At 38.9% G+C, this 17,583-nt stretch overlaps 1 protein-coding gene across 1 annotated transcript in view; it reads left to right on the forward strand.

Moving 5' to 3' along the window:
* Window positions 1–17,583, forward strand: part of ca10a (carbonic anhydrase Xa) — a 200,052-nt gene that overhangs the window by 165,478 nt on the left and 16,991 nt on the right. The window contains exon 4 of the mRNA XM_017700933.2: window positions 8,908–9,093. Coding sequence (XP_017556422.1) covers window positions 8,908–9,093 — 186 coding nt within the window. The remainder of the gene's footprint in view (window positions 1–8,907; window positions 9,094–17,583) is intronic.

Consider the following 17,583-nt stretch of genomic DNA (forward strand, 5'->3'; position numbering starts at 1 on the left):
TTATAGATAAATGAGCTAAACTGAAATTTGGTCAGCGGGGCGCTTGTGTGTTCTAATAGTTACAGTGCTGTTGCAGTGCCAAACATTAACCCCAGAGGGCTTTATTTTGTGGCACTGAACCTGATTTGGACATCTTGAGCTACTTTGTTTTACAATCAGATGCAAATTGGCAGACTGATCTAAGAGCTTGGATTGAATTACGTTCCTTTGGGAGATTCCTTGTGATCTGAAATAATTCAGCATGCCTTTCTCTTTCACAACATATTCTCTTCTCTAACAAAACACTATAATAAGCTTACAGTGGCAGTGGGTGATTTGTGAGTGGGCACATGTGGGAGGAGTTTGTATTTGCGGGCGAGTGTGTGTACACATGGCCTTCCATGTCTTGCTGAACGGTATGCATGTTGCTAACCGTGAGTCAGTAATTCAAGAAAAACAGTGATAAACAGTGATCAACTATTTAATGAATCAGCAACATCCAGACATCACACAGCCCTGTTCTTCATCCTCCACCCTGCTCCTCCTCACCAAACATCCTACTTTTATTTCTATTTAAACTGTCTCTACAAGAGATGAAGCAGTTCTCTCAATGACACCAGCAGCAGGCAGTCTTGCGCATATGTTTTCACCCCATTTAAATAAATGTGTATGCATGGTCTGTGGGAGTGCAAGAGATAATCTAATGTTAGCATGACGGCATGCAGCGTGAAGAACTCTCACCGTCAAACAAGAAAGCAAGGCCATTTGCAGGGCAACACCACACTGTTCAAATCAAAAAACTTGTGTAAAGAATTTTTACTATTAGCATTATTGTTTTTACAAAGCAAGCAAAACACTGGAGAAGCAATACTGAAATGAATCGCCATCATCATGTAGCAATGTAATAAAGTTCATTGTTTTCGCTTAGAAATGCAAAGCTGGTTCAAATCGAATGACCTCACATTGCATATTGCAGTGGAGCGGAAGGCTAACTTTATTGACATGGGCTTCCTCCGCTGACTGCCACTCAAATTACCATCATATAGATTTAGCTTGATATTTTTTTTTTTCGTTAGCTATTCCTTTAATACTTTTTAGTAGGGCTGTGAGAGTTAAAGGACAATTCCACCATTTTTATTTCCAAATTTCTGCATAATTAAGCAGTTAAGAAGTAGACAAAGTCTGAGACTGGTTTGATGGGAAATGCTCCATTCCAGACTCAGAATTGTTCACAGTGGTGATGATAAGAACCAGAAGGCCGGAGAATTGAATGCCTCTGAGAGATCCTTCTCAAAAAATGATCACATAAAATGGTTATAAAGACTCTGTCTTGATACCTCAGGCATCGTTTTACTACAGTTAATAGTTTTAAAATAAGATTTTGGCGATTTTAAAAAATGATTTATGGTGGAGACTAACATGCAGGGCATTGCAAGGCAAAATAGTACCCAAAAGAACTGGATTTAGCCCAATTTTGTTATAAGCATTACTCGTAATATACATTCTGGTTTACTGGTCATTTTGAACAGCAAATAAATTGGCTATGTTTTATTGTATTCCTGATGACCTCTGGTTCCTGTCAGCAGCACTAGAGAAAAGCCTGAGTTTCTCTACAATTAACCATTTCACATCAAATCACTCGCTAAGACTTTTTTTTACATCTCAACAAATGAGCTCTTCAGAATTCCCCTTTAACATGTTAACAACAAGTTAATGTGATGTGTCAGAAATGCAACTTTTTTGTTGTTGTGTTATCACACTTGCCTAGTTTCAACATTCAAACCATCTGGAGTAGTGCAGCTGCTTGAGCTGTATGTTGCTATGAGAGATTCTGTGATTTAAGCTCTCAAATTCAAACACAGCTTTTCAAAGGCTTTTAAAGCAATGCCTTCAACACCTTTAGCAGACAGCACTGGACATTGCACACAGGAGACCTATGAACAAATTAACAGTGAAGTGGCCCCCTCTAGAGCCTTATTGGAACATGTAGCCACTGTTGCTCTCACTGGACATTGGTGATGAGAATTGGAAGCTACATTCATTCTATGGAAGTTGTGATTTTTTTCAGTTTCATGTTATTACAACATTATAACATATACAATATAATATATTATGACATATATTATAGCATACCGTTATTGGATAACTGAAAGTAATAAATACATTAGGAGGAACCTTATTTTCCCTACTTAAATGCCAATAATAAATTGTATGGCTTTTTAAATGACTAAGGTCTTTCTTTAGGTTTTATTTGAGTAAAGAGTCTCATTCTAAAATAATGTGTATTCATTTTCTAACAGTTTTAGATATAACAAAACAGCTAGAAGGCATTTTCATGTGTAATAAAGGTTTTGTTAATCATAATATAGCATTTGATAGTCCTTGTATGTGTAAAGCCCAGTCCCAACAGTGAATATCCTGAAAAAATGCTCTGTAATGCATTTTGGAAGTATTTAAGACTCTTTAATTAATTGTGGTTAAGTAAACAAAATAATATGATTTACTATGATTATTTTACTCGTTTAACAGCCCTACCTTTTAGTTTTTTTTGCAAGTCAAAGTGAGCAGAGCAGGTTACTTAAGCAGGTAAGTGAATTTGTACTGCCTGAGGCCACATTTGCTTAGCTTTTCTTCGGTGTCTGTTAGACTTAGAGTACATGTTAGTAAATTGCCATCATTTAGCTGTTTCCACCTAAATGAAGCTGAGTAGGATTTTTGCCTCTCTGACCTGTTAATTCCATCACTTAGAGAAAGCTCCTGTAAAGCTCTGCTTAGAAGCCCTTTTCAGCAGCCTGCAATTAAGTGAATTGCTTAGCTAAAAAAAAAAATACATTGTCGGATGTTTCTGTGAATATAGCAGAGCACTATAAGTCATATTTAATTGTGCAAGTTTGGTTATTTCCGGCCTTATGCATTTTATATAGGGGGGGGTTTCCAACATTAAGCAGTGCGTTAGCAATTAAAACTGTACCGGCATTGGCATTAATGACAATTTCCAGTAGCTGGATCAATTCTAAATTGAATTATGTCTCAGGGGTCAATTTGCATTTATGCGTGATGATGCGTGGGCAAAATTGAAAACTCCTTTTAGCTTACTCCATTTTAAAGGAGTGGATCTATAAAGGGAAATTAAATGGGTGAGGAGGCAGACCGGAGAACAAGACTCACGAAACCACGCAGCATACCAATCACATCCAACTAAAAGACATCAAGGCATACCAGCTTGATTATCAACTGTCATCAAAGGAATAAACAGAAATACGCAGAAGGACTTATCAAACTTTTTAATCAGCGTGCCGCCTGTGTCGTTTTCATCATATTGCTTTTGGTTTTATAGTATTTCATTGTTGACATAGTAAACAGGGCTTAAAAAAGCTCCAAATGCATAGTGTCACCCAACAGCGTCACACATCTGCTTTGACAAAAACAGGTTACACAGAGCTGGAAATTGATTTGACAATTCAGAGGACACATCTTTCCTTTTTGCCTGAAATTTCACTCAGCTGAGTCGAGCACCCGAAGGAGGCTGATATTTTATTCATCAGCATCACACCTCTATCAACTTAATGAAAAAAAGCACACGTCTTGTCATTTAATCAAATACATTACGCTTTAACCTTGATTCAGGTGCGCACCGCAGGATGTGTTAAAATGTTTTTATGATTGCTGGAACCGCAAGACCCATGAGGAACTTAAAACAATCCACCACAGCGTTTGACCTTCTGTTGTTTTCTAATCAACTTTAGACCACATGGGTGGATGCCATTTTGATCCCAATTTTTTATTCATGTATCATACTCTTGCTTTCAGGGAGACGGATGATAATTTAAAGAAATGGAAATCACAAATGTCTAATGGGCACTGGGTGAAGAGACATTACCCAGCTGTTTTCTTGTATCTTTCTTCCTGTGGCTTTTAATTACTTTGGATGTCTTACTTTGCTTTAGTTTTGCCTCTACTGCTGAGTATTCTATGGAGGATCTGCAAAAAGTTTACAGAAACACAGTGTCATCTGTTTAACTCACCGCACATCCTCTCCTCCAAGTGTTCTTAAATTTACTTTAGAGAATGAGAAGACAAGGAATGATCTTTAATGTTGCAGTGATGAGTTGTATCATTACTTGCTCTGAACACAATCCAAGGCTCATCTTCTAATGATGGATCCATATAATGCATTGAAGACACAGTAAATTGTTTTATTTTCTCCTTAAACCAATGTTACGGTTTCAGATCATTTCAGTGCCCATAAAGCCAGTCCCCATTGACAGACCATACGCTTCTCTAATATCTTTATTTCATTGTTGTTTCTCCAGAGCATAACAATTACATGATGTTATTGCATTTCAGACCATGCAATCATCATTACCTGCCCAGTGAGTATTACCCCCGTTTAATGACTGGCCTTTGGCTTGCAGATTTGCACTATGACTGTTGGACAAATTAAAAACATGTTTACCATAGACTTTTGGCTTATTAATCTTTGCTAAGATGATTTCACTTAATAGCTTATCTCTAGTTCTGTGGTACTATGGGTGAAGAAAGTTTGTATATAAGATTGTATATATGTCATATTTTCTTCACTACGTTTGCACATCTCTCCCTGTTTAGAAAACACTGATTTAAAAGCTAAATACACAGCCTCAACAGTGAAATATAATATCAAATATAATATAACAATGTACAATCTAAGCCACTTATGGGTCATGAGCCTATCCCAGCAGTCATTGGGCAGAAGGCAAAGACACCCTGGACAGGTCGCATGTCCATCGTAGGGTAGACACACAAACATACACAGTCACACTCATTTACACCTATGGACAATTTAGCATTTCTTCATGTCTTTGGACTTTGGAAGGAAACTGGAGTACCCAAACAGACAGGATCCTAGTCGCCCAGCTGGGGAATTGGCAGCTACACATACTTTTAGACCCATAACATTAAGTTGTCCTCTTACAGTGGAAAGATGGCTGAAACTGTAAATCAGATCAAAACAAGAGTCCCATTTTTTTTGTTTTAATAATTTTTTGAATGTCTGTTTTGGAAACTATTATTCCATTAATTTTCCCTTCCTTATGCAAGTGGATTATCTTATATCTAATCTCCTCAGAGAAATAGAATTATGTAGTTTATATAATTATAGATGTCCTGAAAAATGAAAAACATTAATGGCTGATTTGACCTGACATTAAATGAATGAAGGATGACTTTTGCAAAGTAATGTACAAGTCACATGTTTGTGATGGGAATGTGTTCTGATCTACATTATATTTCCAAACGTATTCACTCACCCATCCAAACCATTGGATTCAGGTGTTCCAATCACTTCCATGGCCACAGGTGTATAAAACCAAGCACCTAGGCCTGCAGACTGCTTCTACAAACATTTGTGAAAGAATGGGTCGCTCTCAGGAGCTCAGTGAATTCCAGTGTGGTACCGTGATAGGACTCCACCTGTCCAGTTGTGAAAGATCCTCGCTGCTAAATATTCCACAGTCAACTGTGAGTGGTATTATAACAAAGTGGAAGTGATTGGGAATGACAGCAACTCAGCCACGAAGTGGTTGGCCACGTAAAATGGCAGAGTGGGGTTAGCAGATGCTGAGGCGCATAGTGCACATAAGTCACCAACTTTCTGCAGATTAAATCGCTACAGACCTCCAAACGTCATGTGGCCTTCAGATTAGCTCAAGAACAGCATAGAGAGCTTCATGGAATGGGTTTCAATGGCTGGGCAGCTGCATCCAAGCCTTAAATCACCAATTGCAATGCAAAGCTACGGTGTAAATCGCTACCACTGGACTCTAGAGCAGTGGAGACGTGTTCTCTAGCATTACGAATAACGCTTCTCCATCTGGCAACCCAATGGACGAGTCTGGGTTTGGTGGTTGCCAGGAGAACAGTACTTATCTGACTGTCCATGGCTGAAGTGCCCTTGAGCATGGCACCTAACCCCCAATTGCTTCCCGAGCCCCATGGATAGGGCTGCCCACTGCTCCGGGCAAGTGTGCTGGGGCCTATCCCAGCAGTCATTGGGCGGAAGGCAAGATACACCCTGGACAGGTTGCCAGTCCATCGCAGGGCAGAATAGACACCCAAACAACCCAAATCATTTCTGTAATAATACAAAAATCTCTACAAAGATCTAAAACCATGCAAACCACATGCAGATCTTCATTAAGGTCACACAGACTATGCAGCCATTTCAGACAACAGGGCTGGTATTCAGAAAACATGATTGATCTTAGATCAGTGTCCTCTGTATTTATGACTGTCATTGTCATCAGTATTGATTCCAGATCAGCACTCCCGCTACTGAGGTGGTCTGTAAATACAGATCCTGTTGTCTAAAGTGTCTGCCTGCAGTTTTGTTTATTTGTATTATTTTTATAAGTCAAACTGTGTCGCAATCCACACTGACAAGTCTGCACAACCTTAATGCAGTTTAAGTGGGATGAAAGAAATTTTGGTGATATGCATTTACAGAAACAATTTGGGATATTTGGGTGACTATTGGTGTTCTGTTGTTTGTTACTCTCACAAATCCAGTTCTAAACTAATGAAGGTCAGACTACTAACATGTTTCGGAGTATCAGTTACATCTGCAGTAAGTGGACAGTTGTGTGTGGAAATTAGATTTTTCCGTGGACCAATTCAGAGAATCTACTCTGTACAGGTGCTACGCCAACCTGATTTTAAAAATTTCAACACATGCAGGAAGGCGATCTGATCAGTATCTTGAAGAAGAATGGATGACAACCTGATACTGTGATCAGATGTTAATGCCAAGTGTAAATAAGGCCTCTGGTCCTGTAGAGCACACAGACACTAGTGTTTAGCAGTCCTTGTGCTCAATACAATCATGTTTATGCAACTTAGACTTGGCATACTTTCAGTCATAGCATACAATTATGACTTAAATCATAATACAAACTGTCAGCTGCCTCCAAGTGGATGACTCACATATTGTTTTGCCATGGCTAACAGCCGCACAGCACTGCAAGGGCAATAACATCATAGGTCTGGGAACTGTTTTTAATACAAGTTAATAATCTCTGCCTGTTTTATCTAATGCCTGGTGTGAATTACCAAGCATGTGTGAGATCGCCCCAGCAACGTGGGGTCTTGATAGCCATGCTCACCAGCTCACCAGTTTCTATCTTCAACACTGAGCGTGTCGCAAACAGCCCCGCTCCCCAATGTAATTACAATTGTTGTCAGACCAGTGTGGGGTGTTATACATAAAACTGTCAAGTTAAGAAATTAAAGTGCAGCAAAGCATTTACTCTTATGATTTTGAATGCATTAATACAAATTATGCTGTGAGATGCAGAGTCAAACAGCTCAATGCATTTAGCAAGACGAAAGAGCTAGAAAGTTGATGACACAATCCTCACAGGACGGCAGCTTATAAGAAACCGACTGGGTGCGAAGCTGACAGTGAAGTACTGACCTGCATTGGCATTTTTCTGAGAGCTGTGTCAAGTTCACTGTACATTACAGAGACGCTACTGTCGAGTGCAATAGTTTTTCAGTGGCTTGTCTTTTCTGAACCTCAAGACGTCATGAAGTGTTTTAAGAAGGTTGTGCAATTAGTACGTGTATGAGCAGCATGTACAGTAAGCTGCAGTATGTCAGAGAAATGCTTGTGAATATTTCTATGTAAAGTATAGCAAAGCTGAAGACCAATCTCTCTATGGAAAAGTACAGAACAGACCTGTTGTATTTGTAACAAAACAATATTTGAATGCACAGGATACACCTTGTAGAGGAAGTGTTCAGTATGCCCTTATAGTGCCTTCATTCAACTCCAGCACAAAGCATGTTATTTTCCCTCCAGCTTTAGTTGGCCTACAGATACATTTTCCCTCTCTCTATTTTCCGTTCAAACCTTGGAACCAAACAATGAGGGGTTTTCAATCTACCTTAGACCATCTGCAGCTCATGAATAATCATTGAAATATGACCTCTTCAGGGTTTCTAAAATGTCTTGCCCTTTTCTTGGGTAAGTCCGACACCCCAAGGTAACTCTGTGTGTCGGTAATCCTTTAAGTGCTGCCACACATTCTTTGCTCTCCCTTTTTCGCCTTTGGCACTCAAGCTAGTTCTCTCTCTCGCTTTCTTCTGTACACTCATCTACACACAATCTCTTTCTCTCCGTCTCTCTCTCTCTCTTCTCCTCTTTTTCTCTGCTTCCCTCTCACTCTCTCTTCTTTCAAATCATTGATTTTTCAGGGGTTCTATAAAATATTTACGATGTGTGGGCAGGCCTCTTTCTCTGGGAATTTGGAGAGGGAAAATCATTTTGAAGGCAAGTGGTAAAAGGGAAAAAAGAGAGAGGGAGAGGGAGAGAGAAGGGCGAAAAAAGAAAAGGCAAGATAAGAGCCATGGAAGCCTTTCTAGAGTCGTGTTTGGAATATCAATGCCTCACTTCGGAACTACTCCTGAATATAAATAAATAAACATGTACACTGATAAAGATTGTAATCCAGGGCTCTTGTATCACTGTGCTCTCTTCTTAAAGCCTCACGTCCAATCAGTTCCAGGCTGATGCCGGCCAGCTGGGGCTTTGAAGACCCAATTCTTTCACTGTGCCTTTACTACCACTCCAGTTCCATGCTCTTTGTACTTAAAGTGGTTTGTGTTGATGATACAGTACCATCGTGTCACTTGATGGTTTAATTATGGACTTTAAGCCCTTACCCTGGATCACCTGAAGGATCTGAATCACCGCCATGCTCATTCTGCAGTACAAAATAAACTGGCAATGAGGTCCAGAGACAAAAGTCAGATTTGTTATATACCCACAAACTACAACTTACTTGACTGCTGTTTCAAGTTCTGTATCATTTCACTCTCTGTATTTAGTTTGATGCCTCACTGTGAGCTTCTCTGACCATTTCTCTTCATTCATCTTCTCGTGTCCTGAAGGTGGGAGGGACCATGTACAACACTGGCCGCCATGTCTCGCTGCGATTGGACAAGGAACACTTGGTGAATATCTCCGGTGGACCAATGACGTACAGCCACCGGCTGGAAGAAATCAGGTTACACTTTGGCAGTGAAGATGGCCAGGGCTCTGAGCATCTCCTCAATGGCCAAGCCTTCTCCGGGGAGGTAAGCTGAGAGAACCCTCTTTGTGCTTTACAGGGTTGGACCACAAGACACATCAAAGTGTCCCACATGGTTCCCAAGGAATTTCAGCTTACATACTGATCTGTTGAGGCCATTAGCAGAGTAAAGTGAATGTCACAGTAGTCAATAGCAGGAGCTGACAGGGCACAAAGCTGCCTCAGTATTGAGTTTGCTCTTGTAAATGATACATACACATAAAATATAGATACAATACGAAATATAATTATAGTTTAGATTGTTTGATCGTCAGAGGTATGTTGGTTTAAGCTATAAGGTTAAATGTTGTGATGCTCTGCAGTATTTTTGTGTTTGTGTTTTGTTCATTACTTTTTTTTTTTGCAATTAAACTGAATTTATAACTGTTATACTGATATGCCACAGATAAACACAGATAATGTGATGTACAAGCAGTGCAAACCACATTAATGCTAGTCTGTTTCGCTGAATAGCTGAGCCAGGGATGTTAGTCACATTTTAAACAAGAATGAAAATGCAGCAGACCCTCAGTCACCTCCTGCTGTCTGGTCCGTTGCATCGAAACTAGTCCACTTTGTTTGCAAGGCAGCAGACGTAAAGACAAATGAAATGCCACCTTCAGCCTTACAGAAATTCAAATGTAAAACAACATAAAGCAGTACTTTTTCTGGGCAGAGGTAGTGTTAAAAAGCACTGTTGACATGGGTTTATCTACATATTGTTCAATTTTTGCTTTTACTATTTTGCAGCAGACTTTCTGACTTACTTTGATTGTTAAAATGGTTCTTATGAAGAAGTGAAAAAGACATGTCAGAAGAATATGCCGCTGTGAACCTACAATATGTGAAACATACTGAAATCATCAATCTACTGTCTCTTCTGACTGTTATTTATATGTAAAGTATTTGTCCTTGGAGTCTGTTTATCCTTACAACCTCCTATATGTAATTCTCTTGGATTAAAAAAAAAAAAAAAACGAATACATTTTAGACCAAAAACATTAAAACTATGTTAAGACGATGTCTGAGGCATCAGTGTATTGGTAAACATTTGATTGAATACCTTTCTGTGAAGTAGTTTTAGAGGGATTATGCTTCAAACATCTGGTTTGAACTATTTTAACAAGTGTGACTCTGCAAGTTTCTCCAGAGCAGAGCATTTCCTATCAAACCAGTCTAAACGAAAGAAGCCTAACTTTGTAGAAAGTTTGAAAATCAGTGGAATTCCCCCTTAATGTAACAAGATCATATTCCAAGTCCTTTTGCAATTTCTGTTGGTTGATTCATCATAAATGTTTACACACTGTAAATATCAGCTTGCATCACCAGTCATAAAACAATTAATAAAAAAACTGAGTTATGTTTTGATAAGACAGTGATGATGTGTAGTTTTAAGTAAGCACATACTGGCATACTGTAGGGAAGACATTTCATGAGATGTTTATCTTGCAGTATGTTGCATCAGGTTTAAAAAACACTTGAAATTTTTGGTCCTTGCCCAGAACAGCAAGCATTATAGTGAGTTGTTTATTGGCCGTAGCAGAATATTTTCCTCAAGAAAAAAAAAAAAGAACTTTGTGTTTACGCTACGCTGCATTTCTGTACCATTACATGTATTTTTTTTTTTTTCTGAAATGACCTCAGTTGCTTTTGTTAATGGGTGATTGTGTTCATATCCAGACCACAGTGCTTTTTTGCACAGCCACAATAGCTGGGTAAAGCGTCTCAATTAAGCTAACAGTGTAATTTTAGAAGCCACAGCACTGCAGCCTCCATCATTTGATAAAGTCTCCAGTCAGTGCAGGCCTGACATTTCTCTTTGGGAGTAATAAGACCAGCGATTAGAACAGCAACAAAATAACCGTGAGCCTGACAGGCAAATCCGCCATAATTAATGATTATAATTTCTTTCCCCTCCCCCTGTGGAAGGCAGCCGATATTTAAATAATAATAAAACAAAGTGGAGACAGTCTATCAGGGCATTGCAAGCTGTGACCCGGCCACCGATGCCCAGCTTTGTCTGTTTACTCTTCATTACTAAGCCGTTATCGCTCCTTGCCTGACACTAACACATCTTTCTTCGGCCTTCCGCAGTGCATCTTAGGAAAGCACGGCTGGCCTTCTGTGCTGCCTTTCATGCTGCAGCGAAGTAACGTGAATATGATTGATATCTTTCCAATGGTGGCTATTTTGCATTCAAAATCAACCAGGCTTTTAAGCCTTATTTAATATTTGACTGTGCCTCATGGAATACATTTCTCTCCCCCTCTTTCTTTTCCTTTTACTTTTGTTCGCTAATATCAGTAGATTGCATATGAGTCCTGTTTGCTTCGGTTAGAAGGACGCTGCCTCACTGCAAATGCACTCCAACACCTTAGGGTTAATTTACTCTCTCCGCTCTCTGATCCAGGCCTTCACACACTAGTCGAAAATGAAACACCACTGATGAAATGAGCAATAAAACATTTGAGCTGTTACTTGGAAACTTCTTCCAAAGCCTGCTGAGCTAGTTTTCCCACATCTCTCACGCTGTATAGGCTGGAAAGAAGATTAATCTTTAAAGCAATATGACCACACATATAGTGGAAAGAATATATAGGAGTGGAGGTGGTCTTGTAAACATGATCCATTGATAAAGGAACATTTACAGAGAGCTGCTCGGGTCTCTTTCATATAACTCACTCTGTACATCGTCAAACGTCGGTGCTATTTGATTTGATATGTTTGAGTGCTGGTGTAATATGATGATTACACGACTGGTTATCAAGCCGAAAATGCTGTGATCAATCACCAGATAGCACAAACATACAGGCACTATACAATATTATATTAGACGACTTATCTCATATCTCCAGAAGCCCCCCAGCTTTTATGAGATCCACAGTGGCACCTAAATTCAATACCTTTTTAAATGCTCTTTCAAATAGAGCTGGTCCTGAGGAGGCACATACTACACATACACCCAATATACAAATAAAAGTTTCTAAATGGTTCTTGGTTTAGACCATGGGTCGGCAACATGTAGCCAAAACTAAAATAATCCTCCTTTGCAGTAAAATAAAGCTCTGCTGATAGTTCTCAAAGTTTTAATAATAAGCAGTCTTAATTGTTGGAGTTGATGTATAACTGCTAATTCACCCTTTAACCCTGAAGGTTGCAACACAAGACTACTTGTCACCATAGCGACACAGATGACAATCTCGTCTAGCCAGTAGCTAACGAAAAAGACCCAAAGAGAATGATTTAAGAAGAACATTGATCATTTTTGAGATGATCTGACTTATTTGCACTTATACGCACTCCAGCTGGTTCCCTGATACGTTTAAATCTGCAACCAGAAACTAAAAAAACACTAAAAGTCGCAAGGCTGGAGTCAGCTTCTCATTCATATTTCCTGTTGCACCTTAAATGGTGCAGCAGTTGCATTCAGGATTCATTTATGTTGGAACGGAAAAATTCAAACAAGAAGCTGGCAAATGAGAAGTTGACTTCAGCCTGAGAAATGTTGAAACATTTCACAAGAAACTGTTCCTGGGTTCCTGCCGCAGATGCAAGAAATCCAGGTATCACTTAGCTAAAGCTTAAAACAGAGCAAAGCAAGTCTGGATTTTCATTTATATTACATTTTCAGCCATTGAAAAGTACCTCCATGGGGTCACAAGAACCTTTAGTGGCACCAAGTTTCTTGCAGATAAATGTATTGAATGACTCCAATGTGCCAACTTTAAAGGTTTCACCTAATTAATAGGCAGCCAGCAAAGGAAAATGAGCTTTTACTTGTGTCTAGAATGATGAACAAAGCTGTATAGTACATGTGTGTGTCTAAAATGACTATATATGAGCTGTATAACATCAGAATTGAAACTCTAATACATAATCATAACATACCTTAACAAAACAAAATATTATAAATAAAAAATGACAGTATTATTTATAATTTAATGAAATTCTCGTTGTTCTCAACTTTAAATATTGAGCAAAAGCTCAGAATACTTTTTGGATTCTTGTTGGTCAATATGACGATTGATTTCAAACTTTTGAACAGTAGTGCACATGGATAAGGAACATTACTAAACTTTACCGTTAACATTTATATATATATATATATATCAGCAGTCACCAACCCTACCCCTGAAGATCTACCTTCCTGAGGAGTCTAATTCCAACCACTGCTCCATGTAATTACCTTCTTCAGAGCAGAGATGGAGACTCAATCAGCGATTCTGACTCGAGTTTCACATTGACTGACTTACAGCTCAGTTTAGAATTACTCAGACTTACTGTATGTTTCTTGAAATTTCAGAAATATTGAGAGAATAAAAAGCCTGAATGAAACTGATTACATTAGGAACTGCTAAGAACTAAATTAGGATTAGGGCTCTATTTTTTTTTCCTGTAGTGCAGATCGCCTGCAGCTTACAGTGACATCAGGTTCAATATGGCTTCAAATACTGAGCCTTTCATTATAGAAAGACCTTCAGATAAAAGGACAGAGCTGAAGCTGTCAACAGTAAAACATGGTGTTCAAAGGAAAGAGGCAAAAGTCAGTTAACAGAATAATAATCTGCATTTTACATTGTGTTCATTTATTATTTGAAGGTTAATGAGACAATCAGGTTACTACGTTTTTTATTAAAACAACAAATCAGTTTTTACATGTGGTTTGTGGCAAGTGTTGGAGCTAGCACAAAGTTGTTAGCTTGTCTATCTGAAGTTTTACTAAATTACAGAACTACAGAACACTCTCCTTTAAAACTCTAAAACTACAACTGTATTAGCAATGATTCTAGACAGGTTACTGCTCTACCAACTATAGGCTGACCAGCTCTTTCAAGTTATTTTGCTGCTTTCCTTGAAAGTCTGCAGCACTTCAGTTCTGTTCTTCAGATGTTTTTAATGAAAGGTTCATTATTTGAATGAACCTGTCAGATTTTCAGCAGGGCTTTCCTTTTGTATATTGCAATCCCTGCAGAAACTGTAAAAGACTCGACTGAAAAGGCTCGACTCGGACTTCTGAAGAAGCTGTTGATTGGCTAGATCAGATGAAATAATGTTGGGTAAGGGGGAAGCATGTTACATGCACCTCGAAATTGAACTCTACAGGAAAGAAGATCTCCAGAGGGAGAGTTAGTGACCACTGCAGTAGGTGTCTGTGTGCCGTTTAGTCCAAATTTAGAATGCTACCAGTATCCGATTCAAAGCATGACTACACTGAAAATGAAACGGCCTCACACGTAAAAATTAGAATGTGATGTTCCTCTAATAATGAATTAACACCAAAACAAATCACATTCTGTATTTATAATTATTCTCCACACTTCTGTTTCAGCAATTTTTCCCCTTAATATATTTCCAGGAAGTTCTAATTATCAGTGGTAGAAAAAAATAACACATTACCATCTCAGTTCAGTGCTTAGATGCTGGAGCAAATTTACTCATTAAAATCACATTTTCACATTTGCTAAATATGGCGAAGTGCTGAGTATAAATAGGAAATCTCTGAAAGCCGCCGTGGTCTTTGCAGTTTCACCCATACGCAGTTATTGCAAGATGGCATGAAAGCCTGTGCATGCTGAAGTAGGACTTGGTTTAAATAATGAACTCCTTCCTTGCAGAGGAAATGTGGAGCTGGAGAGCAGAGGATATTTAGATCAGCCTTTGTTTTGATGCTGTTTTCATGAATCTTGTTTCATAATCATTTGTTATTCAACCATGGAGGCAATAGCACTTTGTCTTTAAGCCAATTCCAACTTTAGCTACAGTAGTTCTTTCTTGCAACAACAGACTAAGAGAGTGAGGGGGGTACGTGTACGTCTACAGGCTAGCTTAATTCAAAAAGCCTGCTTTACCGTAATCAAATTGGATTGCAGGCTGTAGTCTCAGACTGTCTGTTTATTTGCTTTATAAGCGTACACTCTGATTCATCCGCTATTGGATGGTGGCTCCAGACGGCCGCTTTTCATTTGGCCTGTTAGCGCTGTCCACCCCTCTTCCTGCTATCGACTTACTGTCTTCATATTTCGCCCATTCTCAGGCCCAGACCAGCTATCACACAATAAAGAGCTTGTCGGGTGGGGGGGCCCAGCAGAGGTACAAGCTGTCTCCCATCGTAGTGTAGACACCTCCTCTCTGGCTGAATGACAGGTCCGGCTGTGTGCAGGTTCAGCTCCTCTGTCAGCACATCCTCCAGCCCCTCTGGCTCCATTCAGATGAGCATCTGGGCTCTTAGCACATCCATAAACGTGCGAGAGCTGGAGAGGGTTAAAGAGTGATATTCCAGAGTTGTTCGCAGTTGACCCCGCAGAGTTCGGCCCCATTCCGGGTAAAACTTAGATGAGTTTGACTCTCTTCTAGGTTTGCCAAACACAATAATTGCGTGCAGATGTGTGTGTATGTGTGCTTGTGTGTATTTCTCACCCTCGCTTCCGTGCTCCTCTCCAGAACTCATTATTGTGCTGTCTGCTCCTCTACACTGTGTATCTCCTGATCTTTTTGGCACGGTGTGGAGCTGTGGCCCAACCCTGTTTTCCAGCTCAGGCAATTTGCTGGTGTGGGAGTTTGGGAAAAGTGAGCCCTGGCTGCTTTTCACCTTCAGGAAAGAAAAAAAAATCTAATCAAATCAGCATTTGCTCTGTAATCACTTCCGCCACCCTTGATTAAGTTTATAGACGATCTGTCGCTCCTCGGCTCTGCTTTTGCATATTTCATAATTACTATGAACCACAATTTTTATTGTGGTTATTTACTTCTCCTTCAAAATTGTGTGGGTAAAGAAAATATTCAGGAATGGGTCTTCTGGCTCCAGCTGTAATCTGATTTCTGAGGGAGCACAGATATGCGCATATTGAGGTCTAGATGTGTGATACAGCAAAAAATATAACATCACTTGATACTTGATATGGATCATAATATTTCTTTGTTTTTTTTTTTGGCTTGTGAACAGGATGGACTCGACAATTTTATTTATTTATTTTAATATCTTTTTTTTATTTGTGGGTTTACATACATATATATATATATATATATATATATATATATATATATATATATATATATATATATATATAAAATAAATACATAAAATACATTAAAAAACACGAATACATATGTCTTCATAGTATTGACTGGGTCAGGAAAAGCTTGTACCTTCTTCAAAATTTGACTAATACTTAGAAAGAAAACATATATAATATGCACTCAGGGTCATATGACTATACATACAGATACTGAGATCATAGTTATGGACTGGACAAAATTTAACTTCAAACCAGTATAATGATTCCTTGTAATCCAACAGTTGGTCAAAAATAGAAATAAAAATTGAGATAATGACACAGTGGGTCAGTATTGCCGTATGTAGTGGTTGTTCCTGTTTATAGGCTCTACAATTGGTCTTTTTATGATGCACACGCTCAGAAATAAAGGTATGAAACTGTCACTGGGGCAATAGCCCTCTTGTCTCTGGGGTGGTCCCCTCAATGGTACGTCTCGGTACATTTAGTCAGGGAACATAATTGTACCATAACCCATTGACTCCACACACCTTGTCTCGTCTCCAAGCTGTTCATTTTATTGTCCTGTTTTAAAGCATTAGGTTATAAAATATATACAAATATGTGCAAATCTATTTAATGTACACAATTAGACCTCAAAACCAGTGTTGTACCTTTAAAGGTACATTTGCATTGCACTGAGATGTAACTTATCATGACAGCTGGGCTGTATGATATGGATATAAAATGTGGTGAAGATAATCAAGATCACCGTGTACTTCTGAAATTTGGAAAATATTGTCACGACCCACTATGTGCTGACCCTGGCTATGAGAGATTTGGGGGCTTGCTATGCAGATGGCCATACACAAAGGCTCATGTTATGTGTACGCCCACCGATAAAGGGACTTAATTAAGTTGTTGTTAAGTCGTGTGTGTGTTTTGTTTGTGTAATTATGTGTCAGGATGTGAGGTGGGTTTAGTGGGTTGAGGGTCTACCATAGTAATAATTTAGAAGTGACCTCCTGGTATTACAGTGGTCTATATGTCCTTTTCTGCTGGTGTGTTGATAAAAAAAGAGTGCTTACTTGCAGCAAAAGCATGGCCTTCCATGTGTTTATAGACATCTATAATTACCAGCTGGTTATGTGCATTAGAGGAAGTGTGGCAGCTGGTCTATTTTCCATATTTTCCTTACTGGCCTATTTTCCATAGGCTAACTCCTCTAAAAACTGCCCATTCTGTTATGTCTGCTGCCTCAAAAGCAAAGTGGATTATTCAGATGCAGTGAACTAGACAGCAAGAGGTTATTGATGGTCTGCTGTATATTACTTTATTTGCATTTATTTGTGGCGTACTGGTATAATGGTTATTACAAAACACATGCCTGAGGAGGAATTTCAACTAGTATACCAGTATACCACCCTCTACTATTGCCAATATAATTTTCACACTGCAAAAGAATGAAGTAATTCTACTGTGTTCGTGAAATCTAATTAACAATG

Source organism: Pygocentrus nattereri, chromosome 13 (genome assembly GCF_015220715.1).
Source record: "Pygocentrus nattereri isolate fPygNat1 chromosome 13, fPygNat1.pri, whole genome shotgun sequence".
Classification (NCBI taxonomy): domain Eukaryota; kingdom Metazoa; phylum Chordata; class Actinopteri; order Characiformes; family Serrasalmidae; genus Pygocentrus; species Pygocentrus nattereri.